Raw genomic sequence first — 12,299 nt, 5'->3', positions numbered from 1 at the left:
AACGAAGGTAACATTTGTCAAGAGTCATTTGAGCTCCTATAACTCTTTAAGGATTTAGTTTCCTAAATCCCAATTCCAAAAGGATAAAATTTACATGGAAGAACAGAAAACAGTGGCAAAAACAGTGGCAAACAGCGACTCTTCAACACTGCCATCTTACAATAGGCAGTTGTTTCAGACGATTTTGGGGCAAGAAATTTCTACGAATACCAACAATCACGCAACATGTATATGTTTACAGATATTTATATTTACAAGAGAACACGGTTTCACCTAAGGGAGCTTTTTTTTTTGGGTTGGGGGGGGAGGGGAGGGGGAGAAAGAAGAGCTAAAGAGAATTGCTCCAAAAGAATTTGTATTTACTTTGCCTATTTATTATCAAACCATGGCCAGTTTAACCACAGTAACCAAATCTATCTAATCATGTGTCCCTGGATGATGTGGTGGAGGTTGATATCTTACAAATGAATGGTTGTTGTCTATGCTGCTGCCGACCCGCACCGCCACCGCCGTGGCCTCTGTCACCGGCTCTCAATTTCTCTATAACCTTTGAAAACCATCAGATTGAAGCTTCAATCGCACTAACTTTGGATTAACTTGTCAGCAGGATGAGTAAATTCAGACATAGAAAATTGTGCCTCCTTTTTCAATCCATTCAACAAAGCTATCTGGAAATTCATCGAGAACTTCTGAACTTTGAGGTGCATCATGGGGAGATTCTACGTTGGTTTCCTCCCTTTCCTGTAGATTTTTTTCAACCATAAACAATTTGGACAAATAAAGATTTAACAAACTAAAATTGGCACTGGTAAAATTACTTCATACTCTGCAATTATGCATTGTACTAAATAAGTATTACTGTATTAAATGGCGCTTGTCCATTATAATATCCACAATATACAAATGTAATTAATATAAATAAAAAGAAAACCATATAGATCAACAAAATTAGCATTAGGAGAAATTTGGTCTTCTCATTCCCTTTCTCTAGAATCGTTCAACATACCAAAACCCTTTGCAAGTCTGTATTCCCAAAATCTTCCCAAGACACTCAAATGAATCCTTTCATAGAGAAAATTTGGACACTCTACTCACAAAATATTTCAAGAAATTTTCCCAATCATTCAACTTAAATCAAGGCTGCAAAGAGGAAATATCGATGCTCTCATTTGCTATCGATTGATAGCAACTAATGCACTAGCAATCAGAATATCAATTGGCTCTTAAAATAGTATGGTAAATGAAATCCATAGATCTTAATTTTGAGCATGCAAAAGCATATTGAGAAACTTTTGTGCTCAGCTCAAAAGTGATGTGGTAATGTGGATAAAAGTACATGAAGCCATGAATAATGGCGAGAATCTTCCAGGAGTCTTATTTTCTATTTTATCATTACCAGCCTGATGTTTGACCTATTCTTACCATTTAGAGTAAGCCACTACAAGCAGAAAGCATGTAAAAAGTCCTGTGGAACATCTCAATGTGAACTTGAGAGACTTGGCAATATAGCTGGTTAAGATGTTATGTAGGCAATAACTATCACATCATTGATGCATTTCCAATTAAATATAGTAGCTTAGTGAGGCTTATTAGTTCTAAGAAGACCCAATGATTATATTTGTTCAGAAAGAGTTCTGAGAGAAGTAAAAGTCCTCACTCAATTGATATCATGCTTTCAGAGAGGTAAGCATTTCTTAACAGATAAAACAAGAGAAGAATATCACCTCAATGCAAGACACTTCGTGATTTAATGCTGTATCTGTATAAGCATTAATCCCATCAATGACATTTTCGGAGGAGACATTCCCAGCAGGTGAATTGATGAGTGATGACCTGCAGAAAAGGAATAAACATTTAACTCAGTTTCTTTCAACAAAATGTTCTTGCATTGAGAATGCAGGCACTCCTCTACCTGCTCAGATAGTAGCCCAATGTTTAAGACGAAGGGAAACAGAGAAGAAGATGTCGGTGTTCAGTAAGTGCACAATTCTTAGCACATAAATATTGAACTCCACTATTCCTAAGAATTTAACATTAAACAATTTATGTTTACATCAAGAGGAGTTGAATGTCCAGTGAGTACGCAAACATAGTTGGAGCATGCACTCGGGTGCAACATCAATGTTTTCTATTCCTAGAACCTTTTTCATAAGAACTATCAGTGTAGTAACAGTAGCTATCCACTAAAAATGATTGAATATGATCACCTCTCAAAAGTTTCATCCTCACACGAGTTCCCAGAAGATGACAGCCAATCAAGGTCCAGAAAATTTGACCAGTTAGATTCATCAGAACCTAGTCCACTTAAGAAACTGTCTTGGTTATTATCTGGAAAAAGGTGCCTCTGAGACATAGCTGGGATATACCTATGAAACAACAGAATAAACATTTAGTCCATATACATCTATGAGCACTTAAAAGCAGCATTATCTTGTCAACAATAAACACCTGGACTAGCTTATTTTCATCGTAAGATTACATAAATGCCATGCAATGAAGTGTGGGAGAGAGAGGTCTTTTTCGTTAGAGGTTAATGCAAAACAAGAGTAAGTTAAAGCTTTGTAAAAAGATATTGATTTTCAGAAACAGAAAGAACGGGCATTGGAGTTGACTATATATCAAAAATATGAGTTCCTTACACATGTATTTAATTTAGGTATATATGAGAAGGAAAACAATCCTAAATGTTCCTGAACCACATCAATTATGCAGTTGCACATCAGAACAAAAGCAAGTAACAGGGAACAGAAAGCTTTTCAACAGATAAGCAACTCACCTTGAATATGATAGTCCACTCTGACATGTCGAAATTTCTGGTGCAGAATCAGAAAGCCCAGTTACATCTTCAAGTTGATGCATTCTTGGAGGCAAAGTTGATTTCTGAATTTCATTTGGTCCAACATTATAGGTAGATAGAGGAGTGTTGCTCTCGCATAAAGTGTTGCTCTCGCATAGAATATTTCCATCTGATAGGGACCTTTTGATAAATGACCTGTCGATAGAAAAGCAGGTTATTTACCAGAACATATACTTATATGCAGATGAAACATTTTGATATACAAATAACTATGGGCGCATCTTTGGTTTATCTAATCCCTGTAGTTACTTGCAATGTCCATGGTGCCATGACTTCAGCAGGTCAGTTATACTATCATATTAAGCCCTTGGCCAATACGGACATTTCTCTGAACATATATTGCACATAGTCTGGAGAATATAGTTTGATCAAGCCTTCTCCAGGCAAAGCACTCTTATTTAAAGTTGAATTACATCTAAGAGCTTAGAACAAGCAACATGCCCCGTTGTCACTACTGAAGACTGGCACTGATAGGACAATTGGAGCAGAAGATGAGGGCAAGCATGAATACCTTGCATTTTCATCAGGAAAGCCATATCCTCGCCTCCCAATATTATAATGTTGATCTGAATCCAGCTCCCACAGTGCTGCTTTTCCCAGTTGAGGTTGGAAGTGCCCCAAGAACCTGCATTTACCAAAAGACAGATCCAAGAAAAAACAAATCTTGAGTTGAAATATGGATAAGGAAACTTTTTTTGTAGCTGGAGTATTAACTGATGACCTTATTAATTTTAACTATTGCTAAGTCACAATAGAAATGGATAAAGACATACACATTTATAGCATCCTGTTTTTCCGCATCCAGGTAGGCATTGTTATAATATCGCTGGATAGTTCGAATTAACTCCTGAGATTGCACCGCTGGCTTCCATTGTCCTCTTCTCTCAGAGAATATCTGTGGCATTACCAAAAATGCAATAAGCAATGAACAATAGAATACTGCTGCAATTAGTGAGAAAAGTATGTAGTTGACTTGGCAAGTGATAATTTACAATCAAAGAATATATCCACAATTTGTTTATTAAATGAAGTACACTTTGTGTAAATTGGGGAAAGAAAATGGCAAGTCGCAAGAATAATGTTATAACCATTACTGATACCTTGTTGTGAGCAGCAGAACCGCCATACTGTAGAGCAAGTGTGTCACCCATCCTCTCATATAAAATCATCAGATCATCAGCCAAAGCAGCATCTAAATCAATACTAGGGACGTCCATCAGTTCCAGGGCATGAAGCTGACGCCCAAAAGCAGCTAAACCATAGGCATACTGCGCAACATTCGTTCGATCGAGGCAGTCTATGCAATTTGTCCTGAGGACACCTTTTTGAACCAAAAGTGGTTTAAACAAACAATCCACATCACTTATATGTTTACTGTCAGAAGTTTCAACTTTGTGAGTGTCTACATTATTTGCTTGATCCTCCTCATATCCATTGCCAGGTAAAACAGCATCATCTGTTGTGCTGTGACCATCACGCATGCAGTTACCAACATTTTGTCTCCTGGAATACATCACAGGCAGACAATATAAAAAATTAACTACAAGTGAAATATGTGACAAAGTGTGTAGGAACTAAGTAGTTCAGGACATCAATCTCTCTAAAACCCAAGAAGCATTAATCCTCTATCACAGAGAAATAAAATGAAGATGCTAATACAATAGATATATAGGGTATGTCCGTGGCTGCATACTTTCCCAGCAAGCTTTCAAGAACCAGGTCCAACAGTATCCTCTGAATGCTACCCAATCTAAGTCCACAGCATCATATTTCTAGTACAGTATCATTTCAGAAAGAAAATATACGACCACTGCAATCACTGAATTATCAAGAAAAAACAAAATTTTGCTCAACCAAATAAAATGTATCTAATATTTAAATCATTTCAAAATATCCTTAGCTCAGTGCCTCAAAACAGCCTTGGTGATTTTATGAAAGGTCAAAGTGCAACCAAGAAGGTTTAGCTGATAATCCACGAGGGGCCACTCCCCTCTGGAAGGCCTCCCAAAAGTATTTCATATGCAAGAAAAAAGAGTTTGAACAGTAACTAAATTTTAAATTTATACAAGGAAAAGAAACCTTAAAGCATCCTGAGATCTTGATCCCGTGGCTATCTGACAATGGAAGATGTCTGTTAGGTTCAATGCGTTTGCCGCCACTCTGCCCAACAATGCCAACACATTGGTGCCTTTTCTGGAAGTAGAATATCCAATGTTAGTACAATGTCATTCACCAGTCATTACCACAAAAGAATAATTTTATAAAAGACATGAACTGGCAGTAACTGATGCAATTGATCACCTTCGAGAATGCTTATTCAGATCCCAGTGTAGGAACCGCAAACGACTCTCCTCTGATAAGCCCTTGTTTATGTAATAAATTGCCTTTGCAAATTCTGCACGGAGCAAAGATTCACGGGGCTTCTTCTCGCGTGTCTGAATGGAATAGATCACCAATTGGAAAAGAAAAATGTGCAGATCATTAGAGATGTATTCAGCTACTGTAAAAATCCACCACTTTAGTGTTAATATGATAGGATCATAGGAGGATAAAATCCAAAGTAACTACAACATTTAATAATAGTAGCAAGCAAACCTTAATCAAGTTCAAAATAATGATAGGGTTTCCATATCTCTTAACAAGATTATCGAAGTGAAGTCGAGTGGCTTCATACTTCGGGTCCTTTTCCTGCACTGAGGTAACAAGAGGGAGCTATCAAAAACAGATTCTCTTGGTTGTACTGTTAAGAAGAGAAGTAATATCTGAAACTTACATATTATATCAGGCCTAATATTAAGCCGTGAAGTTTCCTGGGACCAGAAAAGGGGTATCGAACCCCTATTTTGTACAACAGATGTTATCTGTGGTGGGACTTCTCCAGGAGTGTCCTCAAACACAATCTGTTCAGTCTCGACATCATTGGCTACTCTACCCTTCTCATTTACACCTCGTTTCAGGTACCTGTTCCAGGGAAGCAATGAGATCAGTATGTGGTAAATGTTTAAGTAGATCCTGCTAATTATGTGATAAATAGAAGTAAACCATGCTTATTATGGCACTTCTAACATTAACAAAAAATGCAGCATTATCTTTTAATGCACATAATCGATCATAACCTGGTTCCAGCAAAATGACGTGACCGCCTAGCAATGAGTGTCAACCTGAAATCCTTCCCACATGTTGAAAGTTTGGACTGAACAAAAAAAATAAATCAGTGAACATTAATTTAGCAAGCATCCAACCAAAAATTACTCCATAAGCCACTAGATTAATAAAGACAAAAGAGCATTAATTAATCACATTTCAAGCATAAAAGGATAATGGGACATTTTCATCAAAGAATAGAAAATCTAGCTTTTGTTAACGATTTCATGTACAATTCTCCTGCTACAAGCAATCTCGTTAACAAATCAATAAGGCTATTTGGAGTTTCATGATTTCCAACCAAAAAAAAAACTTGGTTTTGTAATTATAGATGGCCAACATTTACATTTACTTTATTGAACAGGCATACCCTGACTTCTCACCATACCAGCAAGAGAACCATGCAGAAGTTCTTCAATAGATCAATAATAAAAATCATCTTGAACAACTACATATATCTAAAGATGTTACCTGCTTAAAGAATCCGTGAACTAAGGCAACTGTCCAATTAGTATTTTTGAGCTGATTTCGTATTCCGCGCGTCAGAAACTCATTCCAGACAAACATTGTGTCATAAAGCCCTTGCGCTGTCTCAGGTTGGCATATATTCTTTTGAAGGCTGCGCATTATATTGTATGAATAGCTGAAGAAGAAGTCCTTGGTGAGATCCACTGTGCATAGGAGCCTCTTGTATCTATGCCATCAGCAAAAAAGAGAAAAGTATGATAATATTAATCTCCCAAATATGAGAAAAGGACAACATGAAAACTGGCAAAAAAAATAAGGTTTATCAATTAAATCAACAATTTTCATAGTAGGACATAGGAAACCTGAACTTCTCTCTGTACCTTGTACCAATCGAACATTTAATAACAACCTCAATACTGCAAGAAAGTTGCCTTGTTACATTTAGAAGTAACTGATCTGGCATTTAGAGCCTGAAGAAACTGGTAGCTTTAAAAAAAATGTTTAAAACTTGAACTACTTGATAGGAATCTCACAAACTTACAGAAAATATGATTCCCATCAAGAATGGATCTATAGATTTAAAAAAAAAGGACCATGGGGGACTATTTAACAACTTGCTATGAATTATAAGGAAGATGTCTAACTAGAAAAATGACTAAACAGATTGATTGAAGTTCTAAATAGATGCACTTTCACAACACATATGTATCCAAATGGTGCATCAGGAACATTTTAGATGATTTACTCTTAAACAGAAAGAGAAGTTCAATCTTATGCCACCCTTCATATACAAAATTGCAGCAGGTCTTGAATATTATGGTCTTCATTATCAGTACAACGAACATTACACAAATTTTCGACGCAGAAAAATTGGCAAAAGACCTGTTCTCATCCTTAGAATAGGCCATATTGGACAGCATGGTGGAACATGGAAGTCTAATAATTTCGCTCTTGGAGATAGTATACACCACATGGCCACAAATTGTTCCAATTTTCCTTCTCTTAGTAATAAGCAACATGTAATAAGGCCCCAGGAACTTGACAAAACCTGAAATAGGAAAAAATAGACTCTAGTATGAGATCTTCCGAGCTACATCATAAGAATTAAAAGATAAAAGCAAAGAGAAATTGAATAGGACAATAATAAACTAAAGTACCAACAATTCCATAGCATTTGGTGACATATTTTAGCCCACCGGTTGACCTGTTTCCTTCATGTATTCGCTGCAACAAGCCATGGCATTCACTCTCCGTGAAAACTGTAGGATCCTCGTGGATTGCCAACTCGGAAGATTCCATTCTGTCAATCTTCAACACTCTCCACATCATTCTCCTCTTGTCTCTTCCAATCATGTAAAACATCTGAAGCATGACAGCAGAGTAAATCCAACGGATTAGCACAAATATGAAACTAAACTGTTGAGATATCACTCAACTCCCTCTTTTCATGGAAAGGACAAACAAACTCTCCCAACATAATAAAAGGTGAAAAGATCAACTACATGAGCAAGAAATAGCAAATCATTAGCCAGCATCCATATATACAAACTGAGCATAATAAGACAACATAGGATCAATATTGGCAATCAGATAAAATGGTTTCGATAACATTTACAGAGATTCAACAGCATAATTCACATATCTCGATGTAACTGCAAAACTCATAAGAAATTAAATCATAAACTTGCTTTTAGGGCTCTAACATTATCATAGGCCTCCTCATCAAATAGAAGTAGAAAGGAATCATGAAACAGTTCTACCACCAGATTCCTGAGCATCTTCAAAGCAGAAGATACATATCTAGTGAAAGTTGCTCGATCCAGAAAGTGTGTAAACTGCAGGATCAGTAAGAACCCAATAAGATAATTCATCTAAAGGATATTTCAATCACACCCAAAAGAAGAAAAAAGAACAATCAAATAAGGTCGAACAAAAAAAGATATCTCCTTTGTTGATCCAGAAGCACACCAAATATAACTCAGCACCTGGTCAAAGCTGAGGTCTTAACGAGATCAAACAATTAAAAGATCAAAATCCAACACAGAAAAAAAAACGGATCAAATTCAAAAATCAAGAAAAAAGTCCTCACCGATCTCGTTTCATAAAGCCGAAACTTTTGAAGAAATCCGCCACCGGCGCCAGCTCTGGCCGACGCCACCTCGCCGGCCGCCGCCATCCGATCAGATCTCAGGACTAGATAACTCGCAAAACAACCCAAGAGCTCCTTCTGGGTTGCTTCAAATATAGCATTACTTCCTTTCCTCCTACACAAATGCTTCTCCCCCGTCCACGAGAAGGATAGAAGAGAAGAACAAGGGCGACATAGCAAAAGGAAAGGGCTCACTTTATCTGCAGACGGCGCAGAAACTTGTGATCCTCCCAAAAAAAAAGTTTCCTCTTTTAGATCGAATCGGAAACGAAGAGCGACAAAAAAAGGGAGAAAAAAAGGATCAAAACTTTCCTTCTTTTCCGCACGCAAAAGAGAGGAAGCAAAAAGATTACGACCCAAATCTCTCTCTCTTCGGAGAGAAGAAGCGATACAGGAGAGAAAGAGAAGGAGGTCGATTAAGAGAGAGAGCAAAGGAAGACCACAGACATTAGCCCACGCCTCCGTCCACAAAAACCCCACGCAATGCCGAAAAGACAAACTAAACTTTAAAATTACCGAGTAAACGAAAGGTAATTGATTCGACCTGGCAAAGCTAATTTGTTGAGATGCAATTCTTATCCGAATAATCGCAAGCCCAAACAAGCGGCTACTTTTGTGGCGGAACGCCGTAAAAAATTAAAAATTAAAAATAAAATCGTGAACAGTAGATTAGATTGCAAACTTAAACTCGATCGTTTGTAAAGCGAAATCTATTTGTTTTTTCTACTGTTGCTGGGGGGAGAACAGAGATCAGTCCCAATCATTGGTTTTGCTCATGTTCTAACTCGTGCTCCTCGTGGACTTAAAAAGACGAGGCCGACTAGCCCACTCATAGAAATCTACAAATCTAGTTTAGTTTGCATTATGAGCTTAGATTATGTTACTGCTGTAAACTAACTACGCATATGAGCTTCGATTTACTCCCTATCGTTCTCCAGGTTGGATGCATTAGATTAATTTAGATAGCAAGATGAGACACGTGACGGTGAGTTCATACTTAAGGGGCATATGATCCACGCATGCAATTAATTTTCCGTAAATACTATATCGCCTATCATCTCTTGGCAAAAAAGGACCGCCCCAAAAATTCTCCCGCACACTCCCAAGTCAGAAATTGCCAAAATCGTATAAAAGCAACACTTTCTACTTGTTCTCTTACGTCCAAGCGAATCCTAACTGACTGGCTTTATTTGCAAATTAAATCCAAGCGAATTCTGAGCCGTGTAAAACGTGGGTTATTTTTCCCAACACAAAAATTAAAAAGAGAGAGAATAATTATACCTGGGTAAGTAAGGAGATGAGATAAATTCCTCCGGATATAGAAGTTGAAAATTAAAACTAATCTTATTAGAAAACGAGTAATCTCTCAATCTCTCCCGTTCCCGTCACGACTAGTCTCTGTTAGTTTTCCAACCCTGGGAAATTAATACGTTTGATCGTGAAACATGAAAGAATAAATAAATGGAACTTATAGCAACGGAGGATATATTTTAGGTTAATAAGTTGACAACGTCGCAAGGCATTGTAATTAACAAAATACCTAATTAGCTAGCAAATAGCTGTCGATGGCCACCTCATGCCCTGGTGGCATTTTTGCCGAAAAGGACCTTGAGATTGAATTATTCTTATTCTTCCATTCTCTCCACGTTGCAGCGCCTCATTGGCCCGCATCCCCTTCACGGAAACTTGCTCCCCAATATTTTATTCTCGCCTCCACTAATAGCACACGTGGAATCTGGGCATCCCGCGGCATATGCTGCCGCGTGGCAGGCATGTATTGGTGACGGAGGACCCAATGTCAGCAGCGATGTGTCAACCCGGGAGCCACGTCAAACCCCAATTGTGGTGGCAATCTCCCGTGGGGTCCCATTGCCAATAATTGAGAACATGAGAAAATTTCTGCAATAAAATATATTAAAATTCCCTTTACTTTCACAACTTAACAACTCGATCCTTGTGATCTTAACCAACGTGAAAAAAATCTTAACGAAAGTAATTTTTTATCATAATTAATTATATTATACAGAATTTAAAGTATAATTAAATAACTAAATAATATCAATTAAATTTAATATAATATATATATGTATATTAAAAATCTCTGTACTTTCACAACTTAACCACTTGATTCTCGTGATCTTAACTAACATAGGAAAATCTTAACTAAAGTAGTTATTTTTTATTATATTTAATTAAATTATAAGTTGAATTTTCTGACGCATCTAAATAATACGAATCAAATTTAACATAATAAATATATAACAAATATATATTTATTATAAGATTATTAAAAATAATTTATTCAATCATCTATAATTTTGTGTATGATATTTAAAAAAAATTGCACTTTAGTGGGGACACATAAAAATTAAGTACCAAATAACAGGAGATAGAGTATAAATTCCTCGTTTAAAAAATAAATATCCCTTCAAAATAATAAAATTGAGGATAAAAGTTTCTATATAATTTAATGCATTAATTGTTTTTAAAAAATGCTAAATAAATACGTCTATAAGGTTTAGTGTACATCACATCCACAATAACCTGAATTAATTTTTTTGTTATTAATACTAAGATACTTTTTTGCGGTTTGTAACATTTTAAAATGACTCTATAGTTTAATAATATAAATGTACTATTGTCGACATGCAATTATATTTTTACCCCTGCCTGAAGTATAAAAATACAATCTGTCCTATGAACTACGAACTCTTTTATTACTAGGAGATGTAATACGATGTAATAGCGTTGCTGTGGAGGGGTAAAAGTGTAATCTAATGAGAACACCAAATAGCCTCTTGTTGCAACCCACCGGATCGAACCGGTGACGTCGGCAATTGAGCAGATACGTCCAACGTAGCCATTCTTATCTTTTCCTCGGCCCGAGGAATCGACAACGAGACAAAAGAGTTTTCTTTATATATATGGACTCGATAAATAGTCAATTATATCTAAACACATAGACTTAGGCTCGATTAAACTCTTATTAATACAATAAATCATATAATTTAGAATTCAACCTATATGGGTTACCGAGCTATTGTTCAAAATTAGAATTTCTTTTTTTCTTATTATTTATAAGCTCGAAGGCTAGATATGGGCTGGACAAAGGGCCAACCCTTCCTAGATACAAAGACACTTTAAATCCCACCGAGCTTTAGCCGTCTAGTTTAGGCTTTAAGTCATATGCGTCGTCGAACAATTGCTTTGAATTAAACGTCGTTGAGACCTGCTCTAAGCCGTTGCGTTGCTAAGCTGTTATTGCAAGCTAACCGTACTGTCGAGTTATCAACCGAATCGAGTTAAGCCGCCAAACCACCAACCACTAAATAATTTTTTCACAATATTGTTTAGAGTTGGAGTTGAATTCATGACTTTCTTGGTGATGAGTAAAGTACCTATTAGAATCTCTATATAAAGGAGTTTTGTTCACCCAATTGATGGACAAAAGGATAGGATGCATCTTTGTCGTAGAAAATTAAAGACATTCTAAACGATGTTTTTTATTTACTGGCTAAAATTATTATCTATCCTAGTTCATATCCAAAATAAACCCCTTCTTAAGTTTGGGTGGGGGGTAGGGGGTGGGGGGTGAATGATCAGAGTAAATACATCTTAGGAGAGACCACAGTTGGCAAAAACTCGTGAGATTTGGACCATGGAATTCCATTTGGAGTTGAC

At 36.7% G+C, this 12,299-nt stretch overlaps 1 protein-coding gene across 3 annotated transcripts; it reads right to left on the bottom strand.

Annotated features, from left to right (window-relative positions):
• Positions 1-39: 39 nt before the first annotated feature.
• Positions 40-9,103, bottom strand: LOC140778056 (phosphoinositide phosphatase SAC2-like). Of its 3 annotated transcripts, XM_073122585.1 has the most exons (17): positions 8,559-9,103; positions 8,173-8,304; positions 7,627-7,831; positions 7,352-7,517; positions 6,473-6,695; positions 5,974-6,050; positions 5,631-5,818; positions 5,453-5,550; positions 5,159-5,292; positions 4,937-5,050; positions 3,958-4,360; positions 3,631-3,752; positions 3,369-3,482; positions 2,777-2,992; positions 2,208-2,366; positions 1,725-1,833; positions 40-741 (listed from the first exon to the last, which is right to left on the bottom strand). In XM_073122585.1, the coding sequence occupies exons 1-17, from the start codon at positions 8,643-8,645 to the stop codon at positions 619-621; spliced, it is 2,670 nt and encodes an 889-aa protein (XP_072978686.1). In that variant the 5' UTR covers positions 8,646-9,103; the 3' UTR covers positions 40-618. The 3 variants fall into 3 exon arrangements, with proteins under 3 accessions (XP_072978686.1, XP_072978688.1, XP_072978687.1); XM_073122587.1 differs by lacking the exon at positions 8,173-8,304 and having other exon boundaries at positions 7,631-7,831; positions 8,559-9,100; XM_073122586.1 differs by lacking the exon at positions 8,173-8,304 and having other exon boundaries at positions 8,559-9,099.
• Positions 9,104-12,299: the final 3,196 nt, after the last annotated feature.

This window comes from Typha angustifolia, chromosome 15 (assembly GCF_048772165.1).
Source record: "Typha angustifolia cultivar Huaian chromosome 15, ASM4877216v1, whole genome shotgun sequence".
Classification (NCBI taxonomy): Eukaryota; Viridiplantae; Streptophyta; class Magnoliopsida; order Poales; family Typhaceae; genus Typha; species Typha angustifolia.
This window is presented reverse-complemented; position numbering and strand designations above follow the sequence as displayed.

Excerpts from the sequence above, each read along its gene's own strand:
- LOC140778056 (XM_073122585.1), bottom strand. The coding sequence starts at position 8,645 with ATGGCGGCGGCCGGCGAGGTGGCGTCGGCCAGAGCTGGCGCCGGTGGC. Across the intron at positions 5,819-5,973 it reads CGTCATTTTGCTGGAACCAG|GTACCTGAAACGAGGTGTAA; the intron begins GTTATGATCGAT and ends TCCCTGGAACAG. Across the intron at positions 2,367-2,776 it reads AGTGGACTATCATATTCAAG|GTATATCCCAGCTATGTCTC; the intron begins GTGAGTTGCTTA and ends GTTGTTTCATAG.